Source organism: Prinia subflava, chromosome 2 (assembly GCF_021018805.1).
Source record: "Prinia subflava isolate CZ2003 ecotype Zambia chromosome 2, Cam_Psub_1.2, whole genome shotgun sequence".
In the NCBI taxonomy this organism is placed as follows: Eukaryota; Metazoa; Chordata; class Aves; order Passeriformes; family Cisticolidae; genus Prinia; species Prinia subflava.
The window spans coordinates 54,280,767-54,306,815 of record NC_086248.1 but is presented as its reverse complement, the minus strand read 5'-3'; the positions used below and the strand labels follow the sequence as shown (position 1 = coordinate 54,306,815).

The 26,049-nt window shown below is 38.2% G+C and overlaps 1 protein-coding gene across 1 annotated transcript in view; it reads right to left on the bottom strand.

The window, feature by feature from the left end:
- LAMA2 (laminin subunit alpha 2) overlaps positions 1 to 26,049 on the bottom strand; it is a 337,526-nt gene that overhangs the window by 108,527 nt on the left and 202,950 nt on the right. The window contains exons 18-23 of the mRNA XM_063389975.1: positions 22,908 to 22,994; positions 16,621 to 16,832; positions 12,074 to 12,180; positions 7,218 to 7,398; positions 3,763 to 3,899; positions 1,066 to 1,299 (exon numbers count right to left, since the gene is read on the bottom strand). Coding sequence (XP_063246045.1) covers positions 1,066 to 1,299; positions 3,763 to 3,899; positions 7,218 to 7,398; positions 12,074 to 12,180; positions 16,621 to 16,832; positions 22,908 to 22,994 — 958 coding nt within the window. The remainder of the gene's footprint in view (positions 1 to 1,065; positions 1,300 to 3,762; positions 3,900 to 7,217; positions 7,399 to 12,073; positions 12,181 to 16,620; positions 16,833 to 22,907; positions 22,995 to 26,049) is intronic.

The window sequence follows — 26,049 nt, the reverse complement described above, 5'->3', positions numbered from 1 at the left end:
GCAGTCTCACCAGCATGACTACAGTAAGAGTAGAGCACCGAGTAGATAAAGCCTTTACCCTGCTTGCCATGCTCTTTGTGATGTTCCACCTTGCAGCTGCACTGGCCATTGTGTTCACTGCATCCAGATCAGTGGGCAGTTTGCCTTATTTACCATAAGAGTACGCAGTTGGGTTTATATTGTGTTTTCCTGCAGGACTGCCGCTCAGGCTTCTTCCTCCCAAACTGTACTGATTCTTGAGGTCATTCCACTCCAATTAATGACCTTCCTATTTTGCCAGTCATCAGGCTTTTCAAGAACCCTCTAGACAGTAATTCTACTGTTCAGCATGTCAACCTCGACCTCCTTCAAGTCAGCAGTATTTTCAAATGATCATGAATTCTGTTATCTGTGTCGCTGATGAAGGTATTGGCTCTGGGATACTCTGCTTGCTGGCTACCAACTGCATATCAAACCACCAATTACTGCCCTGTAGGCTCAGCAATCCAGCCAACTCTCAAACAACCCAAGTATGCTGTTCTTCCAAGCACAGTTCCAAATAAGAATGTTGTGGATGATGATGCCAGAAGTCTTTGCTTTAGTGATCCTGAATTGGATCCAGTCTACTCAGAACAAATACTATTTGCAGTGAATTCTATTCATGAAATGATGAATATTGACTCCCTCTAAGTCAATGTACTTGGAATTAGCACTGTGACATACTGTCACTGCTGATGTGTTTGCTTTTATTGTGCCTAGAACCTGAACAAGATTTGTTTTATGGGGATGAACTGGCAACCGCTCTGTAAGAACATAAAGAAATAAAAATTGAGGAAAAAAGAGGATGCAAAAAATCCTCCAAAGAGGATGCTATCCTGGCAAGTGTCAGTATGTGAAAAAGCAACTCATAAACACTTCAGTCTTTCTTTATGTTGGACTCCTCCCACATTAGTTTGTAAATGCACTATAAAAACCAAGGAGATTGTTCTGCATATATTGCTTGAATAAGCAAGGACAAGTGCCAGTGATACCTGAAATAAACTTCTCAGCAGTTATAAAATCAGTTTACAACCTTCACTGTCCTACCTTGCAGCTGCATTGGCCAGAATGATCAATGCATGAGCACTTCCCCTCTGTATCACAGCTCTGTGGATCTGTCCCAGCCAGGAAGCACTGACAAGCCACACAATGTGGATAATTCCAGTAGCCCAACCTGCACTCAGTACATTTGTCTCCAGAGAATTCGGGGCGGCAGAAACAACAGCCTGTATTTAAGTCACATTGAGAACTTAGGGCTCCAATGAGGCTGCACTCACAAGGCTGAAAAAGAGAGAAACAAGGCAATTGCAATTGTGCTTCTGAAAAAAAACCCCACCAAACCAAATCAAAACCAAAACCCAATCAAAAAACAATTCACCTCTTTTAAGTATCTATAAATACAATACAGCAGTGGATTTCCACTGTTGAAAAATAACATATTTCAATTATAAGGCCATTAATTTATTTTTGTTCAACATGGGTCAAGCACTTACACTAAATACATTTACAATGCTGGTGAGATTTTTTTGATAGCTATTACTTACCACTGATAAGTTAGGCATTAAAAACAAACCCAAAAGGGTAAGGGACATTGAAATAATTTGTGGACAAAATTAACTCAGAAACTACAAGCACTGTCATACATACAAGCACAAGTATTTTGTATGTAAATTCTCTGCAGGAATGTTCAGAACACTTTCCAAAAATTGGAATTGCTCAGGAGCAATCGGTTCAGCGGTTCCAGAGGAATCTAGTTCAATGTCTATTACTCATCCATCAGACAGGTAACTATTCTCTTTGTACAAACAAGACTCCTAGATGACAGTAATTTACACAGTAAGGGCTAGAGATTTAGTCATGTGACATATTTGGAAGCAAACTTGCTCACAGAATAAGACTTGCACAGGAAAGTGAGGATAGAAATAGGTGATTTTCCAGAGTGTCTAGATACTAAATACAAAAGTAGCAGGGAAAACTGCAGACTTCCAAAGAACAGAAGAATTCCTCAGTGCTATTACTGTGGTAGCACTGCATAGTTAATACAGGACATTGGCTGTAATCACTGGTGTGACCAGAATATCACATGGAGAAGTTCAGCTTACAGAAAAAAACTCAGTTCCAGCAGTACAGGTTACCACAGTAACTGACATGGATAGACTTACTAAAATTACAGACAGAAAGCTGAGAAAGAGAAGAAGAAAATGTGGATTTAGTTTCTAAGCAAAACTGTTTATTATATAACTACTTAGAGCACCTTTCCTCCAATCTGAAAACACCATTTATAAAGAAGGTGAATATATATAGGAAATATACAGATGCAATTTTTACTGAATTACAGAGAAACTATTTAACCACTGGTTAAATTTTAGTCTGCAAGATGACCACCTAAAAAAAAACTTTCTGACAGAAAGAACTTTATTCTACAAGATACATTTGAACACAAAGCTGAGAAAGAAAATTGTTCACCATTCTCTGAAATAGCCTGGTGTGCAATATCAAAACCTAAATTACAATCAGATGCTGTGTTTGGTTTATGCACTTTTCTACAATGCTCTCTATCCCAGACTTACAACAGCCTCAGAAATCTTCTATAAAGTCTGCAAAGCAGAAAATTCACATCTCACTTTGCAGAAATTAGCGGCAACATACTGAAAGAGATGTGGGCTGATAGATCATCATTAATTTAGATGGTGCCATGGAACTGTCATACTAATGTGCTCACATAAAAGACAATCAAAGAATATATTCCAGAGCTCAAACAGAGGTCATTAGGCTGGTTTCAGAAGCCAAGAGTCTATATCACAGCAGCACAGCAGAGGTTTCACAGGAGTTTTTCATACATACAAAAAAGAAATCATTCCTGTCAATTGCTTAGCTACATGACTAACAGCCTTTTAAGAAGAAGTATTAATGGTGTATGACTCTGTTGCAAAAAGATATCATTTTCTGGAGTAATTCTAGCAGTACTATTAAATCCCTTATCATCAATGGGCACAGCAGGGAGGAAGAAGGCATTTGCACTTTGCACCATGTCCACTGTCACCAGCTCTCAACCTTAACCGAATACTGCGCCCCTCAACTCAAGGTCATTAACAACAACTTTCATGGCCTCCTCAATATTCTATCATTGCTTTCCTATTTCTTCTCCCTTCTGTTCAGATATTTTAACTCTGTGTCAGATATTGGAATAAGAAGGATTTAAAGGCTAATGATAAGGTTTATTTCCCCTTTAAGAACACGGGAATAAAGCGCAAAGTGTAATTTACAACTAAGGTGGGTGTTTCTTTTCTTTACTCCTTGCTGTCTTTTATGCACAAATTGAAGCCTTTATCAAGAAAACTTTGAGTATAAATTCCCAGTGGTGTCACCATTAAGGCAAGAGTAAATTTGTTCCCCAAAGGCACTGCTGATTACCTGTAAATACACATCTACAAACATTGTCCAGTACTGTGGTAATCTCCTCAGTCACGTTAAACACAACTGTAATAAAATAAAATCAGGCTCAAGCAGGACATTGACTCAGTGTGACAGCAGAATCAACAGGATGTTTTGTGTTACAGGCTGCATACCTGAGACAGAGGATCTGGACTAGAGTAATAGTAACAGATCGCCAACATTACACCACAGTCTCTCACCAAAATGCGCAATATGGAGACAAACCATGATTTACAAGCCAAGACCTGTGTTCCAGCTATAAATTACTGTGAAAGAGGAAACACACAGAGAAAATAGAAATCCACTCACCTTGCAGCCACTGACAATGCTGTGGCCCCAGTGATTTGGCGCACATTTGTCACACATCTCTCCAACAGTATTGGGAGGGCAGATACAGCGTCCACTGACGGGATCACAATTATTGCCAAAACGTGCACACTCACAGGCTTCATGGGAGACAGAAAAAAATAAAGGAGAGGAAAAGTTATCCCTTTATGTGATGCCTGGAGAGCAGACCCTAAGGGGATTAGGATCATCATTTTACTGTACAGTGAAGTCTCAGTTATCTGTGGACACAATGGGGCAGAAAAGGTAGGGAAAACCCCAAGAAACCAAAACCAGTAGCAGTGAAACACAGGTTAACTGTGGCTGAAGTAGCTGTAATGAGAACAGAATGGGAAAAATAAAGACACCAACTGCAGAGACTTCTGAGATGGTACACTCTTGTGACATAACTGCAGGGGTGCTGCTATACAATTTCTGGGCCCTCTGTGTCCTCTAAGAAGCCACCTGAGGGCCTCTGAGTCTTCTATGCAGGGAACTTGCAGTCTACTTAACCTCTTATACCAATTTGAGAAATACCTTCTGAAATTTCTGTTGCTCTAAAGAGACTTTCCTTAAAGGGCAAAAAAGTTGTTTAAGTTTCTTTTTCCCTTTCTATTCCTTCTTTTTCAGCTTACATATCCTCTGCCTTGGGAGGACATCAACAAACTGATGTTTCCTCTCCATGAGAAACTGGTATTCTTTTCAGATTATATTAAATTAAAAATACTTCAGGTTTGGAAGTGCTTCCAGAAGTGGTTTTTTCTCTCAAAGGATTATTAAGTGAACAACTCATTGGTAACAAATACTGTTTCAAGCTATGTAAGTGATAAGTAGTTCTGAGACACAAGACACACAAGTGATTGAAAGAGCAGAACTGGTGTGCGGTTGTTTTCACACCCACTATCCACACAACCCATGAGGTCAGAGAAAAAGCATCATAAGCAAACTGACTGCCTGATAACCTGTTCCTTAGGGTAATGTAACTTTGTTACTGAGGGCTTCATTTATGTTCATTGCCTTTGCTGTGAAATACTTCAATTCAGATTGAAACTAGAAGACAAGGGATGTCCAAAGATAGAACTCCTATCTATAGTTCAGATAAGAAGTGGCCTTTATTTATCCCCACCAATGCCTTCAAGATAAGGTAACTGATGCAAAGAAGATAGCAAGTTTCGCCTCCATCATGCCAGGAACACATAGTGTTGAATGCTATTTAAAATATTTTCACACACTGTAGCTTGAAGTTTCAGAATACATCTCATTGGAAGACTGAGGCTTTCAGATGTGACAGCTCATCTATGGGCTTCCAGGTCTTACAAAAAATTGGCTAAAAAGGCATGGAGGGGAAGGAGATACTCAAATGGTTTTCCTATTTTTATTTTTAATAATTATTTTTCAAAATAAGAGGGGAAAATATAACACAATTGTTGCAAGCAATAGTGAAATGGATTTTATATTTTTGCTGCTAGAATGTCAACACTGACAATGCCTTCAGGGTTTTTAGGCTTTACAGATTTATACTGCTCAAGAAAAAAATCAAATTATATTTCTTTTGGATAAATGTTAGATAAAAGAGGTCCAATATGTTACTTGATACTTAACTGTCACAACGGAATTAATTTTTCTGTACTTTTCCTTCTAGCATGATTTGATATACTTCTAATAAATTTCTGATTTTCTTTGTGATTCATAATTTAATTCTTATTTTTTGTCATTTGAAGGAATACATTAGAAGTCTACTAAAAATAAGTCTGGCAAAAACAGCACATTGAAAACAGAATTCCACTCCAACTATTCTATTAACTTGGGAACTTTCAAAATTCCGGATTTTCTCAACACCTATAGATGCTTCTGTTGCTTTAAACATTTGATAACCACAGGTTGATACATTTATATTTAAAATATTACGTAGATCTACAGTATTTTACCATTTCATCGCTGTTTCTTAAATTCTGTCAATTCAAAGTTTGCCAAGACAGCAATTAAATTTTTAATGTGCAACTTCATTAATACCCCTCTCATTTTACTTCCCTAACTGTAGTTATCAACATTTTCTTGTGTTTCACAATATTGACGGGCTTTTAACCTGTGGAATGTTAGAATAAGATGCTAATCATAAACAACAGAATTTTTTGCCCTTCATTTAATTGCTAAAGGCTTCAGGACTCCCGTTATCATTTGCATTTTATTTCAAGCTCTCTCATCAGTGAGCCTGGGAACCAATCTCTCCCTTTTCCAAGGTGTCACTGTATCTGAACTTTTCAAACCTGTAAGTGTTTTTGAACCCTTCAATCCCGTGGGAGACAATACCATAGAGCAACATTTTCAAATATAACCTATAATCCAGGCTGTTTCAAGATTCATCCACCCTACAGGTAAAATTGACTTCTGCTGTACAAATGCAGGTCTCAAGGCCTTGATGCTCCTTCCGTGAAAAAAAAAAAGGAGCAAGAAAAGGCAGAGACCTAAGCTTGTTCCTTGTGCTGCCATTTTGGATAGGAAAGGAGGAAGAACAGATTACCAGACATTGTGATTTCTGCTTCTAGAAAGAATACACTTTATACCTGAAGAATAATAACAGCATTCTGGCACCCCAGCAGTCAGTCACACTAGACAACTTTTATGTGTCCTGTGATCACATGTAAATAAGTCTCTGAGACTTGAAAAACACAGTTCTATCAGGAAAGATGGATATTTCCCTGTGAAGAAAGCTATTGATTGGGTCCTTTTTGATATAGCAGTCTGCACTACTTCAAGGATAGGAAGCATTCATTTCAGTCTTTGACCTAATTTCCAAAAGGACAAAATAAAGGTATAGAGGTGGCTGGATATATTTATGTCTAATGCTAGAGTTTCAGCAACTAGAAAAGGAGACTTTTCATGTGTTTACACAAGGGATATAGCAAATCATTTTACTTAAAGATCTTGTACACAAAACAAGTAAGCAGCTAAATACTGCTGTACAGGAAAGGATTGTGGTAATGAAAGAGGATCAACCATATAAAAACAATAAAAAGGTTTGGGACAAAACTAGAAGTAAAGGGAGTTTTTGTTTTTCTTGTTTTCCTTTTACACCCCTAAAAGTTGATGTGATTTGGCAAAAATTTTAATCAGAGTTCTATGATACTCTTAACTAAATTGTAGGAACTTCAGGGAATTTTTCTGGCAGACACTACATGGAGTCAATGACATTCCTGTTCCTTCTAAATGTAGTAGATTCACCATAAACTGCTCATAAAATAGCAGAGATTGCTTTGGTCTTTCGTTCTTGCCAATAACCACTCTGGTCAAGTGAATGATGTACAAGGCTGTCCCTGAACCCCCTGTCAGGAAAATCTGTTAGGCAATCCAAAATTAGCCAAACTAGACTCTCAGGAATAAGTAAACAAATAAACAAACAAAGAAATCAATCTGCACTTGGGTGCAAAACATTTACATACGAGTACAGCCTCCTTCTTCGAAGTTGTAAAACCCATGTGCACAGCGGTCACACTTCTTTCCAGTCACTCCAGGCTGGCAATAGCACTGTCCGTCTCCATCGCAATCGAAGGACTTGGAACCAAAAGAGTTGCAGTTGCAGGGAACACATCCTCTGGAAAACTGTAAGCCAAACGTTCCAGGCTGCCACAGAGTGAGGAAGAGCATTTAGTACATGGAATGATTACCAGGAGAAAAGAGGAAAAGCTGAGAGTGTAGGGAAATCAGGGTTGCTGTTTTCTCTTCATGACTGAAATACTGCTTTTAACAGGTGAAACTGTAGTGGTAAAACCCTGCAGCAAGGACACTAAATGCCCTACACTGCTGAGAAAGAATAAAGATTTCAGAATGTTACCTGATGCTATAACGAATGTTCTGCAACGTTTCTTATGAAGCTGTGTTTCCCTAAGTACAATGCTCACTTGGAATGGAAGATATGTCAGCACAAAATACACATTCCGTCTCTGGTAGTAAGGCTATGTCAAGGCAGAGTTTGTTGCTAAGAGAGTGAATTCAAATTTTTAGCTATGAATGGAGATTGATTCAACTGGAAAGCCTCTGAACTAGATTTTATCTCCTTTGAGAAAAGGCACTATCTGTATACAGTAACTTAAGGGCAATTCGTTAGAATGATATATATAGGAATAACATTAGAAGAACAAAGAGAAAGTGTGTTTGTGTTCGATACAAAAAAATAATGGGGATTTTTTTTAAGATAAAAAACTCTGTCTTTGGATTCTCTGCCTCTGTTTCTCTTCTATTTTCTTCCTTTTCTTTCTTTTTTGCAGTGATCAATTTAATGTTTCTACAGAACCAGAGTAGATGTTATCAACTATAGTAAGAAATTTCCTCCTTAACTTTACTAGTGGAGTGCAAAAAGTAAAGAAGGGAAGACACGTTAATTTGTATACTGTGACATGGGAGTTGTGCACAAAGCTTTCAACCAAAAGGCTTTGTGAGTTTCACTGCACCAACCAACAGAGGCTTCTTAGAACACACCATACTTGATATTCAAATGACAAACACAGTCTTGAGCTAGAGCGCTTTAAAATGAGTAGAGTACTTCTCTACCTCTTTTTCAGGCATGATGATTTTCAATGAGTACTGAAATCCAAATCATATTAATAACTTCACTTGAAATCGATATTACATTAATAATAAAATCTATCAGCAAGTTTGATAGAAAAGCAGAATATTGAAAATGAGATATTAAAAAGATCACTGCTAATGAATATAAATGGAACAAAGTGAAAAATATTTACTTTACAATGTGCTACTTTGTGATCCAGGCATGAGGTGTTACATTTTTACCTACTATAAATCAGTAGATCTTCAAATCAATGGAGCTGTGCTGGCTTTGACCATAGGAGTGATTGTCTCTCTGTACTAAGTACTAGTGCTGTGTCCCGTTATGGACCACTTACAAGAAAAGAAGACATTGGAGTGCTGGAGCGTGTCCAGAGAAGGGCAATGGAGCTGGTGAAGGGTCTGAAGCACAAGTCCTGTGAGGAGTGAGTGAGAGAACTGGGGGTGCTGAGCCTGGAGAAGAGGAGGCTCAGGGGGAAATTTTCTCTCTACAACTCCTTGAAAGGAGGCTGTAGCCAGGTGAGATTCGGCCTTGGCTCCCAGGGAGCCAGCAACAGGACAAGAGGACAGCCTCAGGCAGTGCCAGGGGATGCTCAGGTTGGACAAAAGGAACAATTTCTTCACTGATAGGGTGGTCAGCCATCGAAGCAGGCTGCCCAGGGCAGTGGTGAAGTCATTCAAGAAATGACTGGACGTGGCACTTAGTACCATGGTCTAGTTGACAAAGTGGTGACCAGTCAATGGCTGGAATCATTTAACTTGGGGGTTAACCTTAAGAGTCAACCTTAATGGTTCTATAACTACTATTGATGGATTTATTACACAGTAGAAGCCCCTAACTAACCTCTTGTATTGATGAATTCTCTGAAACTTCAGAAGCTTTCCATGGAAAAGTCCTGAAATCTGACCTCTGAGGTTAATACAGAAGTTCCCCACTCACACAGAGTCTGCTGATAGGTGTCAGAATACAGGACCACATCTGTGGTCAGAATTTGGCCTGAAAATCATACAAACCTAAGCAAATGCTTGATTATATATGTAATAAAGAATTACACTGATTTTTATTTCCAAACTCTAAACTGAAATGTTTGGCAAATTTCGTACTTCTGCCTGACAAAACATGGCGTATCAGAGAAAAAGAGATAGTCAAACTCATTTAATTAAACTCAAGGTTCAATAAAATACTTGACTATCTCTAAAGCTTTCTTTTACAGAGGAAGAAAGACATGTGAACATGCACAGTCTCAGGACAGACATTCAGATCAATGTCATGAAGTAACCAATGCACAGCATGCATCTCAATTCTCAATATAAAGTTAGCTAGGATCTAATAAATTCTGTTTACATGGGTAAAAGTCAGGACAAGTCTGATGCCAGCACTCCATACTGCATTAAGTTGGAAAAGACCACCACCATGCTGGGTTGCATTCTGTGAGGAGGGCTGCACACAATGACATTTTGGTCAGTCATGCAAACTTCAACCCCAAGTTAAAGTTCTCAGCTAAGTTCACTTACACACAGAAATTCTAAGAATCCCATTTACTAAACAAAAGATAAGATCCTAGATTACAATTAGGAAATATACTGAATTTTCTGAATATGTCATTATATCATGGCTCCATCAGTGTACTGTGTGGGCAACACAGTAATCTGATATGTTTAATTGGAAAAAAATAATTTCTCCAAGGAAATCTACATGAACAAATATAGCATGGGTCCCAGCGTCTAGCTGAGGATGAAAAACACTACCAGGTATTTTTCAAACAGGGGTGTGATAAGTATAGAGATTTTGAGTTGCAGGGAGAACAAACAACATTCCTAAAATACTGCTCTGTTAGAAGTAGTTGTATCATAATTACTTAATTTTAGGAAATAAGTTGCTTTGTTGGTCTGGGATAAGGAACGAACACTCCTATCTTTTTGGGCATTACATTCACATAACTGGCACTACACTGAGTTAAAAATGGCTCTGATAACTGGCCATATTTGCTAACAAGAACTTTTAATACCAGTTATGTTCAATATTTTAAAATTAGATCTCAACTCTTTGCCTCTGGGGCTGATCCTTCTTGAAACCTCCTTAAGCTATTGATTCTTGAATTGTTAGAAAAGGAAGTCTCATGCTGCAAAGTCCGAGAAAATCCCACTGATTCCATTCATTTATGTACAGCTCCCATGCATTTTGTGCATACTGCTATTGATGGTGCTGTTTTGGGACTTAGTCTGGCATTTGATACACTGATAGCACCACTTGCACGATGAAGCCCTTAGGATTGAGGAAGAATCCTAAAATGCTGCTTGTCTTCTGAGCCTGTCTGTTTCTTGAGAATTTCTTATACTGTAACACGGGCATTAAAAATTAAAACCCCAAGCAATCTGTGTGAGCTCCAAACACAAGCCAACAGGAGAGTTCAGCCCATGCAAAGCCAAGTTTCTCATTACCAGAGCTGCAGGCTGGTAAGCGCCTCGTGGGCACCCACTGGCACTGCTGGTGCCCCACCTCCGGGGGGGTACTCGAATCTGCTGACTGCTTCCCATATTTTCTTGCAATTTAGGCACCTGTCTGCTGATTTCACAGTGTCTGCCCATGAATCCTGATTTGCAGATACATCTTCCCAACATATCACACTGCAGTGACACAGATCCTAAAGCACTGCAGCCACAGGGTATACAAAATGGCTTTTCTGGGGCCCAGAAGTAGTTGGGCTTTAAGAATGAAAAGTAAACACTGTTAGAAAGTGAAGATAAGGAAACTACACCACATAAAAGAGTTCAGAAATAAAGACAGGAGTAAACACTGAAGTGAACAAAGATTAACTCCAATTAAGTATCAGTATTTTATTAATGAGATATTTGCTGAGTACCTTATGCAATCTGCAAATTCCACTGATATCAGAAATTTTTCTTTGAACAGACTCTTTAAATACTGTTGAAAATGGAGTGTGAAATTACATAATTTTTTAACTTCAGAAATGACATAATTTTAAACGGTGAAAATGATCCTTTTGATTTCTGCAGAATTATTTATGTGCTCTAAATTACACATAGGTGGAGGTATTCTGACCATATAGACCTAATGTTGAACTAGAGTCCTTATGTTGAACTAGAGAAATGTGCAGCCAGCTATAGCATATTCCTTAGCTGCCTGAAGACAACTCTGTGGAAGTTTATGAAACGATATTTCTCTGCAGTGATTTATGAGACAGGAAAACAATGTCAAGGCAAAAAACACTTTCATCAAAAAATAATACATTGTTTGGACAACACAAGAAGAATCCCTAAAAAAAAACCCATAAAGACAGAACATGCCAGGAGAACTAAACTAGCACCCTGCTTTTTTAAAAAAATAAACATCAAATGCTATCGGACATTTTGCAGCTTTCTTCATAGATGGAATATCTTCCAAAGCTGCAATATTTTAAACTAATTTTTTATATCATTCAAAATATGAAGTGTATATACTATGTATACAAATGTACTTCTAGATACAGTGAAGCTTAAAATGCATTCATTGCATGTAAATGTCTTGTGTCCTGTTCTAGACAACAAGCATGAAACATTTTAAAAGCTAACATTTTACTTTTCTCTACAGAAGAACAATCTATACATGTTCTTTAAATGGAAAAAAAACCCCAGCAAAACAACAGACAAAAGCCTATCCAGAACCAAATGATATTTAGTTGCAGCAAACAGTGAAGAAAGCTGAAAGGAAACCCCACTTCTGGTCACTCACTTTGCAGATGTCACAGCGGCGCCCGATCACGTTGGCTTTACACTCGCACTGGCCTGTCCGAGAGTCACAGATCTCGGAGAAGGAGCCATTCATGTGACAGTGACAGGCTGTAGAGGAAGAAGAAGATGTCAGTGTGTTCCCTGAAGCTAAATCTAATAGCCAGATGTTTACAGTGCCGCTTTTGCCACCCTGAGAAATTGGGTTAAAGCAGGAGGGAGTCGCTCCCATACACTGACATATTAAGCTGCCCATATTAATGAGGAATTTTTCTCCAAATCATTGCAGTCAGAAATTTTGCCTTGAGTTCATTAACAGCTTGTTCTAGGTGCTCCTCTCAGATCAAAGCAGGGTGTGGAGGGCAGATTACTAAATATATGCCCAGAGAGTGGGAGTGAGCACGGCAGTGCTGAGAGAAAAACACAAAAAAGGTAGAGACCCTTCCAAAGGGTGTGTACGGGATGTAGCTCCAGCCAGTGGGAGTGTAACTGCTCCTTGTGCTGGTTCTGCTGTCCTGGAGTTCACTCCCTGTTCATGTAATCATCAGGAAATGTTGGCAGGCTGCAAACACAGGCTGGCACTATGCAGGGGCAGTGATGCTCTCATGCCCCAGGCCACACTGAAAAACATACCAAAGACTATCTGCTACCATGACTCTCCAGGATTTCTGTGCCAGGAACAGCATCACAGTTCCCAGAGGAAATGTAACCCAACTGACCAACCTAACTCATCTCAGTGTCCTCCTGAAGATTTAAAAAGGCAGTGAAAACAGTGTTTCTTGAGGGAAACAGCAATGCTTCTGGCTCTTAAATTCTTATGTTTTAGGAGAAGACAAATCTTGGGGAAGATGTCTATCACTCTTTATGTTCTCCAACCACAAGAACCTTTGTGTTCTTCAATCCTTTTGGCATGCAGAGACTTGGAAAAAAACCCCTAGCACTTGCAGTAGAGAAAAAGGATGTGATTGTTGTCACAGGGATTATAGCCATGCAGGATTCCATCAGCATCACCTGGTTCCTGCACATCCTTTGTTTTTTCCCCCTCCTAGGGGAATGAATCTGTATCCCTATACCAATCATCAGTCTTCTCTCTAAACTTGGGCTCCAGCCCACATTTTGCCTTCCTGCAGTGGCCCTATCTGCATGTGTTGCTTTTTTTTTCTCAACCTGACACCTTCATTTTAAGAAACACTCAAGAGTTTTGAGTGAACAGCAGTGAACACATGGCAGTCGCATACTTGCATGTCAGAAGGTGCTATGTGAGACAAGGCAGTTATATTTTTCCTATATATAGATTATTACAACAGGACTTTCCTCATTACTTCATTGGACTTGCTAATGTACAATTTCCAATTATAAATTGAAAGGATTGGTGTGGGGGTTTTCTCCCTGCTTTTGAGGTATTCTGCAGAAGTTGGTTCTCTTAATGAAAGCAACTTTATGACTTGCCATTCTGTTCATGGCATTGTTTCTCAAATGTTTGCAAAAATTCTGGAACAAGTAACAAAAAAAATCTGGTTCTGCTGTTCATACCAGTCATGTAATACCTTCAGAGATTTCGGTCTCCTTCTGTTTTGTAATATATTTTTAAAAAGTAAAAATTAAAATACATTTCTGATGTAATTAACATTGCTCATCTTTTGCTTTCAGCTTTCAATGCTAAACAAATCTATAATTTACCTCTTTCACCCTGTATACAGCCCTTTTTACCCTGATATTCATGTTTTAAAACTGCTGACATCCCAAATGGTACATGGTGTTAAGTATCACATACATATAAGTTTTGAGTATGTATTTAATTAAATTGGTCAGCGGGGAAAGAAGATGCTAAAGCTCAGATTCAACAACCTACAATCCTCAGTGCAAATTAAAAGTGTTTCACCAACATTTTTATATAGACCTCAAAACCCAAGCTCAGTCTGATTTGAATTGTTTTGCTTATCAGGCATATGACATCACAAGAATCAAAAAGAAAACTTACACTGATTTTATAAACAGATGAGTTTGTCCTATTTATATTACAGCAAGCAGCACTCCATGGTGTCTTAACTCAGTCACAGATGACTGAGTGCAATGCAGCGGTAAGGGAGAATTTGGAATATCAAGCCTTTGATTGTTTTTCTTGGCTCTGGCAGTACGTACACAGAGCAGAAACATACAGTCAGGGCTATTCATCTAATAAACTGATATTAAATCTGATAAATTGCATTTATCTCACCTAGAGCCTTCCCATTCATTCACCTCTACTGGGAAAATTAGCTCTTGTCCAAACCTCCAATGGTTGTTATAATACAATGCAGCCTGTTGGAGAAATTTGTCTTACTTTCTTCCCAAATGACACTGGTCAGGACCCTTCATTCTCTCTAGATTCCTATAAATATTTATGAGCTTGTATTTATGATCAAGCTTCACACTTATTCTCCTACAACAGTAGTGCCTATACACTGGAACATAGGCAGATTTGATTATTTGCTTTAATTCATCTTGTGACACTGAGTTCTATTACCATCAGCTCAACCTCCAGGTATTTGCTTCAGCATGCTGCACTGTTTCATTTCAAAAAACAACCTACTCGAATCAAATCAAATAAGCTTAGGACATTTGCTTGTTGTTCTTAGATTTATGGTTTTGTGTAGATACACCAAAAAATTCAGAAATGCTATGATGATATAAAGCTGTACTGTCATTTGAAGCAGTTAATGCACACAACAGCACTGTACTGAGAAAGAGCAAGAAACATTTCAAAGAATAATTTGAAACCAAATTCATGCTTTGCAATACTCTTGGATTTGGCTTTTTAATAAGGAACAAAATTGAAAACAACAAAGTAAAGACACAGTCCCTCTGTTGTTGCTGCAGGGCAAACACCATGGAAGTCTGCAAAGGAAATAAAAAATCATATGCAAAGAAGAAAACCCACATGAAAGGCAGAGAATAGATGGATAAAAGGTAACTGCAAGCACAAGGATATGAATACATTAGGGGGCTCTCCTTGTCAATGATACTGACAACAAAAGCAAAGCTTGTAATTCAACATTAAACATGTACTTCTTTTAAATATTTTTTTTAAATTGTATGTTTTCCGAACTCTCCTTTTATAAATCTCTTTCTCAAGGACCTGCCAGTACTGTGGAAACGGTCAAAGCATCAGTCCGATTGATGACTTAAGAATGATGACAAGCTACTGGATGCTGTAATTTTTGAAATACCTTTCTTCTTAAATCACTTTACACACTTGACTTTGTAACTTATATGACCTTATCATTCATCATGACCTGTTAACTTATGGAGAGAATATGTAGGTTTATCCAATTTTTTTCTGGCATTGTGTAAAGTAAGTAGAGAAAGCATTTATACAGGTATGTCTTCAGGGTTATCTATGACTTTGTGCACATCAGTGTTTATTGCACTTAGCTGAGGAACTTGGTGATGTTCTGCATCTTGTTAGCTCCCACACACTCTCTGGAGGTCTAACATAACCTAGGATTTTCACTTTTAAGACTGCAAGTTGCTAATAGGGCAAGTCCTGGAAATGGATGCCAGTACCTCAGACCTCTCTGCTCACAGCAGATACTGCAGACATGGTCCCCATGTTCCCACACACAGAACAGTAAGACAATGCCCCAGCTCTTTTTCTTGCATAATTTTATCCTGCTATAACACTTTTGCACTCAGTGGGGTTACTATTGTGTTTATTATAATGGATCAAAAAGGAATAAATCCTTGTGACAATGAAATAAAATGCTCGTCTCTTTCAGGACAGTTTATTCCACTTCTCAGAATGTGAAGAAAGAGTACATGAAGAAAGTTTTTAAAAGCACTTGTTCTGCCTTCTGAACTGTGCCAGCAATGGCTCAGAGAGAGCCACTGCCTCCTACAGACAGAAAACCTCCTGTTCCTACCAAACCTTTCATTTCCACTGAATAATTTTTGCAATCACTATGGGGAAGGATGTGCTGGGGCTGGTATTTGAATAATATGCCACTGCTCAGCTGAGAATTGGTAGCTCGCTGCAGTGCCAGGTATCTTCCTCCAGAGCATTTTAGAAAAATTGTCTGGAAATTTTAGGGTCTAATTGGCAGGTGGGAGAATTTTGACCTGGAAGCAGCAGCATCTTCCAACTCTTAGTGAGGTTATATAAGTGAGAAACAGGTTACAAATGCTGCCAGAGCTGGACCCTGAAACTGAAACATCACTCCCTCCTTTCAATCTTACAAGAGAACAGGATTTTTCTGGGTAGCTTATAGCATTTTTAGTGAATAGTTTCCATTTATTTGTATTTATTTTTGTAGATCTGACATTTAGTATAACCTTTTGCACCCATGCAATGCTCCATTGTTTTTTTCCCATGTCTGCTTCAACTAGACATTTTTTAATAAATTCTTCTTTCTATTTACTTTAAAGCCTCCCTTTCTGGATGCAGATGCACAGTATCATTATTAGAGCTGTATCATTCTCTTGCTCACACATACAGAGGCACAGCCTTCCTCTCAGGAACAAAGTTATAGGATAGATCAATACTGTCAGCAGCTGCAAAAGTTCGTGACTTACGTTGACAGTTCCTTGCATGAAGAGCATCACCAAAATATCCATCAGCACATCTCTCGCAATATTGGCCTGTTGTACCTGGCTTACATATCAGACAAGCACCAGACAAGCTGTCACAGCTGCCAGGAACGGAGAAGTCAAGGTTGTCATTACACCGGCATGGCTGGCACGATCCCCCTGGTATTAGAGGTTGGCCGAAATAGCCTTCTGCACACCTACAGTAAAAAACATCATCAGTTAGGGTGCTTAAATAATCCTCTAATTAGAAATATTTAATTCTGTTGCCTCCCTAATCACCAAAAATTATTAGATGTTCTCTGAAGTGTGTCTTAAGCATCTTTTTTCTTTCTCTCTCCTTCTCTTTTTTAACAACACTGTAGACACAGCACCAGCTGAAATCCTGCCAGTTCTGCTAGTAATTAGACTACAGTGGGAGAAAAATCTTGTCACTGGCACTGAAGGTGAGACAAAGCATAGCAAGAAATGTTAGTGGCATTCTAGAGGAAGGGGGGTTGTTCTAGATGACCTTGAAAGGTCCCTTCCAATCCAAACTATTCTGTGACTCTATGTGAAATATACTCTGTATTTCAGCACTATGTATAGATGCTCTGTACTCAATCACCAGCAAGCCTGATGATTTTTTCCCCTCTACCTTAAAAATTACTTTAATTTAGAAAAACACCTTTAGAATGTAATAGAGACATAAATTTGTTTACCTAACAAGATTTGCTCCCTGACTTAGATTTCCCCTGATCTACTGCATGGTCAGATTTGCTTAATTAATGGATTTCTAATCTCTGTGTACAGGCAGGTAACAAAAAGATTGGTCATTAGCATGGGAACTATGTTGTACACTATACCTTTCATATTTTAAGAGAATTGTTTGAAAATATCACATCCTTTTCCACTTTGCCCACTGCAATTTTCTGTGAGTACCATATAAAGCGGGTTAGGGAACCTGACCTAACATGAGTCAGTATTTAAAGCAAATTTCTACTTACCTCACAGCCTATTTCCTATTTATATTCTGGTCTGCTTTCCCTTTCTGTTACATTTGCTCACACTTAACAGTAAGAGCAACTTTTAGATAGTGAACAAAATGAAAAGAAAAATTGCACAGTTTTGGCTAATGAATTTATTCATGCACATCTCAGAAGAACTCCAATTAATATAAGGAAAACAGAAAGTACAAAAAGCACATTGCACAAAATAATTTTTCCTACTATTTTAAAGTCAGTTTGAATGCAGTTTTAATGTACACATATATCCTCTCTACTTTGTAGTAGTACTACACAGTTGAATAGCACGGTTGAGGAAAGATTTTGTGTATCATCCTAGAGCAGGAATGCAGAGCTCCATTATGCTGTCACTTTTGTGTGCATCAAGTTCATCCTTTTCCTTGCTTCCAGAACATCTCATAAAGCTTTTAACTGGATCCTAAGCAAAGCCATCTAAACATGTACTAAATATTATTCAATATCATCAGCAAAGATCAGAAAGATTATAAAAACTGGATAACTAAGAGCAGGGAGGAAAAATAGTGGGAACTTATTGAGTAGTTTTTTGTAATTTTACACAAAAGAGGATTTTTTCCCATTCTTTCAAAATACCCATGATGCAGACCACAGAACAATAATGTGTATAAAATAAACAGTCCAGTGGTTTGGGTGCATGTAAGCACTCAGGACCATGAGTAAAATTTCCACAATCTAGCCCACTCCTCTAGCACAGTCATCTCTCAAAATCACCTCCTCATAGCAACAAGACATCAAAATCTTGTCATTAGAATAATTCAGGTATTTTATTTTCAGAATCTGTCATACACATAGCAATTTATTGTATTTCCTGCAAAGGAAGAGATAATTTTTTCCTTGATGGAAGATGTCTCAGCAATGACAAAAGACTAATTTTAGCTTCATTTTGCCAAAATAAATTGGCTTTTTTCAGTGACAATATCTCAGTTACAAAGGCAAAAAATATATCTTAACATGAGGATCTGGATAATTTATGCAGTTATCTTAGTTAACCTAAACCAGATTACATCTGAAGTTAACTCATGCTTTGCTAATGTACTAGTGTTTGTCATAAATCTGTATCTTTTGGTCCAATTAATCAATTTGACTTCACTTAATGTGTGTTTGTTTTCTTTTTTCCTTTTCATTTAGGGGTTAGTTCTGTATTTGACAGCATTCACATAAACTTATCAAGCAGTTCATGGAAAGAATACTCTAATGATCTGTGTGAAATGCACTGCTAATAATTTCCTTCTATTAACAGCAGGAGACCTTGATAACTCTGTATTCTCATCAGTTTACACTTTGATAATTAAAATTAGAAAACCCACTACCATCACATAGCCAGAATTTACTCATGCACATATATAATCTCAAATCCAACTGAAGATGATCCTGAAAGCAGGGGTAAACTAGTGAAAGCTTAAAAGAGAACTGTGTACATGTATGTATGTAAATTCTTCCTTCTTTTCTACCACTGCTCCTGAAGTTGCAGGGGAAGATTAATAAAGTCCACTTTTCTTAGTTCCATCTTTATTCTCTTAAGGACATTCCTACTTCAGCTTCTTTTCTCAGGTTCAAAGCATTATATATTTGGGAAGGTTTAGATTAAAAAACACAAACAGGTATGTGGCATGCAAGATTACTTTTATGCATTACGTAAAATACATGTAAACATAAATTACTTCTAACTACAACATAACAACTCTGAGATCAAAAAAATAAACAAAAATAGGAGTAAAAGCAGCGAAAAAAGATTCTGTCCATATTTTTCTTCTCTAATCTCAAACGCAAGTGTGCCTGTGAGTGGCACTGCTTTTATTTAGCATAATTGGTGCCAAATACAGGGCTACTACTTAAAAATATGTATATGAATATGTACTAGGCCTGTCAGAATGAAGTTAATATTCCTCATAGCAGTCTATATGGTGCTTTGTATATACACATATATGCACAGAAATGCAGTTTTTTTATTTCATACATTTCTTTATATTTACTGGGGAAAAAAAGCCCTTGAGATAGAGTTAATTAAGCCTGAAAATCCAAACACTTGAAAGTCTGGAAATATATTTTTTACAGAGCTTTTGAAATTTATGTGCATTCAACCTGTGCACAAAATCAGGCAAAAGCCCTGTGGAGAAACAGCTTGTGAGCATGTGGTGAGATACCTTAACTCAGGTGCACAGCACAGATGTTATTGTTGTGTGACCAACTACAAATCTTGCATTTTCTAATGTCAGAATGCCTACCTTTGCAAGCTGCAAACAATCCTGTGTAACACATTTGTTGTGCCAAATCTCCTGAAATGTTTGACCCTTTTCCCATCAGTACTGCAACACAGACATGCTGCTCTGGCACTGTTTAGTGGAAGAATTATATTTGCAACAAGGAGCAGCAGTTTGAAGCCACGGTACTCATGAGGGGCTGTGGCTGGTGGCACTCTGTGCTAGACTTCAAGAATGCAGGAGGTGGGGGCAAGAAAGGACATGGGTCAGCTCACCCTTCTCCTGACACATGAGGGACAGTAACCTTCCTTCTAGAAGGAAAAGGTCACTGGATCCATCTATATAAATCATGGAGTCCTGCAGGAAAAGCTAGACTCACCTACTTTGCTACTTTTCCCTAGCAAGAGTGCATTTGAAAAATGGATATCATCATCCTGTGAATGTGCTGGGCTAAAAAGACAACCTTTTGTCATTCTCACACATCCTTTCTATGAAGTTAAGAGAATGTCCAACCTACCTCATATGCCTTTGGAAAAGTGAGCAGTGAGCAAAGGAAAAAAACCTAGATCTAATTTGTTAGGGGAAAACATTACATGGGAAAGATAAGCTCTCTCTACAATTATAGATATATGATAACTCTAAACACAGTTTATATCTGCAATTATTTTGATGGTGTTACAAGCTGGACCCCTCAGAATATTGAGCAATTATGGCACCATTTTCCTGAGAGTTCCAGTGAGAGAAGTAGCAATGGTTTTTTTTGACATTTTACAAATCAGACAGATATATGCATCTCCCTAGGGGGCAGAGGATATATATTTTTAGGCCAAGTAAGTACAGTGCTGCACACACTTCATGATACTTAGTATGTCATGATAATTTAGCATTGTTCAGCTAATGAATCACGTGGCTCAGATCACTTGTCACTTTGTAGTTGCTAAAATGAAAGAGAACTTCATGTAAATTCTCTCAGCAATTATACAACCACTGCTAATAGCAAAACACAACATGCTTTCTCCTCCTGATCATTATTATTGACAGCTACAGACATTTTAAAACAACTTGTTACAATTAAAAGCAAATAGTTCTGTGAGCTTTGGAATTAATGGCCTAATTTCCAGCGGATTTATATCTCATGGTTACAAAGCTAAGGGCTGATTATTTGCTGCAGGATGTTGCTACTCAACAGGGTGTAATCCCTCAGGCTACAGCAGCACTTTTTCCTTGCCCTGTGAAAGTTTTCTTATGGGCAGAACATTTAGCAATCTCTCTTGTTCTCTCTCTATCTGTTTAATCAGGTGTGAGTTCACACAGTATTTTTCCCCTTAGCTATGACATGTCCTGATTTATTAACCTCTATTCAGCCAATTCTTTTCATAAAACCTTCGGGAACAATTATCATCTTTGAGCCCTCCAACATTCTGCCAGATTTGGTTGAAATTGACCTACAAGGTGCAGATGACTTCGCAGGCAGCCAGAGAGACATGCACAAAAAGATCACAGTAGCCTCATTTCCTGAGGAGATCAGGCTAAAAACCAATTTAGCCATTTAATCAGACTCTGTCCTACTGCATCTACAGCCTGGGCTCCACTCAGAAGCACCACTTGTTGCTAATGGAAGCTGTCAATGACCCTGCATTGACAAACTGCCACCAAAGTGCTCTTGATGTGATTTATTCCTGCCGTCATTAACTTCACAGCCCACTAGCTGAAAGAAGGTGATGACTTCCCAGACAGACAGGAAAAGACAGGCAGAAATAGCAGCAGCAGGAGCAGATTCGGTGATGATGGGTGGAAACAGGTGACAGCCTGCACTCTCACTTCAGGACAGATATAGCAGAACAGGAGATTTAAAAGGAAGTAGTTGTAAATTGGAAAGAGCGGACTATAGGGAGATTCACAGGGTATGGTCAGGTTTCTGCCTTTCTAGTTGTCTCTTACTCTTGGTTTATTCCTACTTCTTCTCATCCCAGCCTGAATATTTTAAGTCTTCATTCACAAGCCTTACCTTTTTTTAGGGTTTGCCTTGAAAAATCCTTCAAGCAGCTCATGGAAGTGGCAAATGGCAAGAGCCTACTGAGAAACACAAGGGCTATGTTTCCATGCCCCTTAACTGTCTAGCCAGGTGTTACACAGTTATCTGGCTCCCCAAGCCCCTCTTAAAAAGGTGTCATTGGCAGGATCACAGGGGACTGAGATCATGGAGACAAAGCCAATACTGATTCATCATGACCTCCAAACAGCTAGCAGAGGTCTCCTGGCACACTGACTGCTCTTGAAATCTGTTCCATCCATGTGAAATCCCAGGGGACCAAAGGCATGCAGACACAGTGGTCATATCTCTTGCCTATGTGGTCTCACCTCCTGTGGAAGGGGGCTCCTGGGAGCTTAGCACTGGCACTCACATTACCTCTTTGTTTCATTTAAATTCTCCACATGATTCTTTCAGTCTAATGTCTTTGTAAAGCTAGCAATAAGTGTAGAAAAATACATATTGAACTTTTCTATGTATTTGACAAAGAAGAATTATCTTTTTTTTTTTGTCATTAAAGCCCAGTTTGTTCTACTTGCTAAATAAAGACTGCAACATAAAGTGACAAGCAACAAAAACGTAAAATAATCTTCTAAAAATAATTTAAATCTACAAACAACTTATTAGAAGAGCTGTGTTTTCACAGGATATTAACTTCTCTAAGTGAAGCATCAGTCATTTACTGGATATTTGAATCACCATGCACTAAACATTCAAATGACAAAAGAGACAAAAGATTTAGAAAATCTCAGCAGGGTGACAGAAAAGCTAGAAGAAACTGTTTTAACAAAGACTCTTATCAGCAAATGCTTCTTGGAAACCTTACATTTTACCATGAAACAATAAAACAAGCATAGGAAAAATACACATTCATGGATCCAATATCAAAGGAAAATGCACAGGAATTTTTTCAGTGAGCTTCAGAACAGGAATGGGGAGGTAATAAAAGGTAGAAGAGTTCCATGTGATCAATACTTTTGTTTCAGGTCTCATATGACTAAAAGCATGGTGCCTGCTTACCTTTCACAGCGTGGTCCCACATAGCCAGCTGGGCATTCATCACATATTAATCCGCGATGTCGGTCAAAATGACACGTTGGGCTAAAGCTGTGTTGTTGATATTGAGAAAGAAGAGGGACAAGGAAGAAACATAAAGAAAACATGATTATCAGCATAGATCTCTTCCCACTTCAGAGATTGTTAATTTGCAAAACAGTGCCCAGGAAAAGTGATTCTGGTCTAGGACATGGGGCTTAAGTTCGACTCCAGCAAATTGAGTTTGGAATGACTCTGCTATTTCTGCGACACTGAATATAGAGCAGCGGATGGCAGCATCCCAATAGCCTGTTATTACGGGACTTGAGCCTGCCAGTGAGTGGTCTGGATACCATTAAAAAGGCAGGAATGTACAGCTGTTTGTTTGTGCCCCTGAGGGCCTGGCAAAACAATCTGTGCCATAACGTGGCCCCTATATAAATCTTTCTGAAGGACAACCGATTAAAAGCTCAGTTAACTTTGTGTATGGTCAACTGTGAAAGGAACCCAGTGAACAAGAAAGGGGAGGGGCAAAATGGGAAATATCTGGTACAGCTTCCCAGAGAGCGTATTTGAGCTAATTGAGTGCCAGTGACCTCAAGCAACAGGCCACACAGGCATGCTGAAGTTTAAGAATAGCTTCCAGACTAGAAAGCTTTACCTCTTTGATATGCTCTAATTATTTTTGGCTGGTTTGTTTCTTTTCCCCTACTTTTTATAAAGAAGGATACTGTAGCCATTTGCAAGCTCCACATCCCAATGCCTGTGTTTAACTCTGAACTGTGTTCCTTCACTGCTAGCATTTTGTCTTCCATAATCTTTCTCCCTTAACACAGTTTTCTGAAGAAATCTCCTAACATGCTAAAAGATACCACACAGAGGAAGAGGCAATCTGTTCTTCTGTAATTCTGTAATGATTATTAGAGACAGAGACATAAAAGCATCTTTATAAAGCCCCATCTAAATAATGGTAATAAATTCTGGTCAACTAAATAGAAAAATAGAAAAAGGAAAAAAAAAAGAAATTAAAGAATGGGAACAGGCTCATAGCGGGATGACCATTAAAAGGGGGGAACAAAGCATCTGTGTGAAAAAAAGATATTAAATTACCCTTTATAACCTAGGAAAAGAGAATCTGAGAAGCAACAGAATTGCTCCAACAAGGACAGCAGAAGAAAGGTATATTCAAGGTAACAGCATATGCTACAATAATTACAAATAAATATAATCCAACCTTGGATCTATTAAAGCAGAATATACCATGACAATCTCTAGAAAGTAATAGGCCCAGGGAGGACAGAAAAGCTTAACTAGCATCATTTAATCTGATTAGCTGCTGGTGACTAGACCCCATTTCTCAAGAGTCATCCACCCTGTGATCTGTACTCAGTTATTCATTATTCTGTTTTATCCCACAAATATAAGAGACCGGTAAGAAAAATGTGGGATGGTCAGGTCCAATAAACATAGTTGCTGGGATTTTTCCCTTTCCTATAAGGATTACGTTTGTGTTATTTTGCAATGTAATTTCCTTAATAATAGATTCACAAATGGATGAAGAGTTAGTTGAAGAAACAATAATTGTTCATTCTATTATTTAATAGCAATGAAAGCACACATTATCATGGAATATAATCAGCAGCACCTGACCTACTTCAGATAAGTTCCTGCTTGTCAGTCCCAACTTCACTCCTTCCAAGAGCTTCATGGGAAACTTTGTAGAGATGCTATCACAGCTCATTATAGCATTGTACAAAATTGACTGTACCAAAGTTCCACCAAGGGCTCTGAATTTAACTGCATAATTTTAAATATAATAATGATAATTATTGTAAGGATGATAATGATAATAATAATGCTAATGTATTTATTATTACTCAACAATAATGATGAATAGTAGAATTTCCATGTTTTAAGGGTTATGTTCAGACCTTGTTTCCTTGATTCTTTCTGTGACTTAATAGTTGGACCACATTTCAGCAGTAAACATTAATATATTGAGAAATTCCCATCTGTGTGTTGTAAAGGAAATACATGATGGCAGGCTGAGAAGAGCTTATCTTCCTGATTATTGAGGATCTCGTTACTCACTAGTGCTAAACACTAATGAACTGTGAGTATTGATTTGTCAAAACAAGCTACAAAAAAGTGTAGTCCCCCTCTTGATTTACCATTGCTCTTTACAGTTTTCCCATATGGTAACAACACTAATACGAGACAGGACATAGGACAAGTATGAATACACATATGGGTAGATATGTAATAAGTCTGTGTTGGGAGATGGGACAGCCTAAAAGCTTCCTTGCGTGTTACAGAAAACAGCCCCTGACAATATGTTTGTGATTTTATCTAATTCTCAAGAAAAAATTAAAATTCTGAGACCAACCCAAATTCTTAGTTCACCTGCTATGAATTTACTCCCGACCTTCCCAGGCTGAGTGAGAGATCTATCTCCCATTTACAGTGAGAAAGCATTCCTGTCAAAGTCTTCTCTACCCATATGAAATTTATGGCTACATTAAGAGAAGAGCAGTAATTATCCCAAACATCTATATTTGTTAGATATTATGAGAAAAAAAAAATCCTTTGTAACTGCTGGAGGATTAAGAATGTTAGAACAGTTTCTCAGAGTGATATGTTTACAAGAAGACATAGGACAAAGGAGTCATGTCCATTGGACAGACCATTTGTAACATGGGTATTGATTTCATCTGCATCACATAAGCACATATATGAAGATACATGCAAAAAGAAGAAAATACAACCCATGATGCAGAAAACAAGCTTAGACAATTTTAGTTTCCTGATTTGGCCAAGAGCTCTTTTCCAACATATGGCAAGCCATTTATGACTGTTGTGCTTCAGAAGGCACGTGACTGGCTTCAGTGACTGCATATGGAAACTCCTGCCATTAGGAAACAGGAAAGGGAATCAGCAGCAGCAAAATCCACTGAAGTCAACGACAGAAAAAACAATCACCCCATCATTTCTACAACTGTTAGAACAGTTCTCCACTTTATGTGGGATTGCTAAGAAAGAGTCAGGTGCTGTGAGAACAATGAAGGGAACCACTATAAACATCATAAATAAATTAGGTTCTGCTACAAAATATAAAACTTATTTCTAA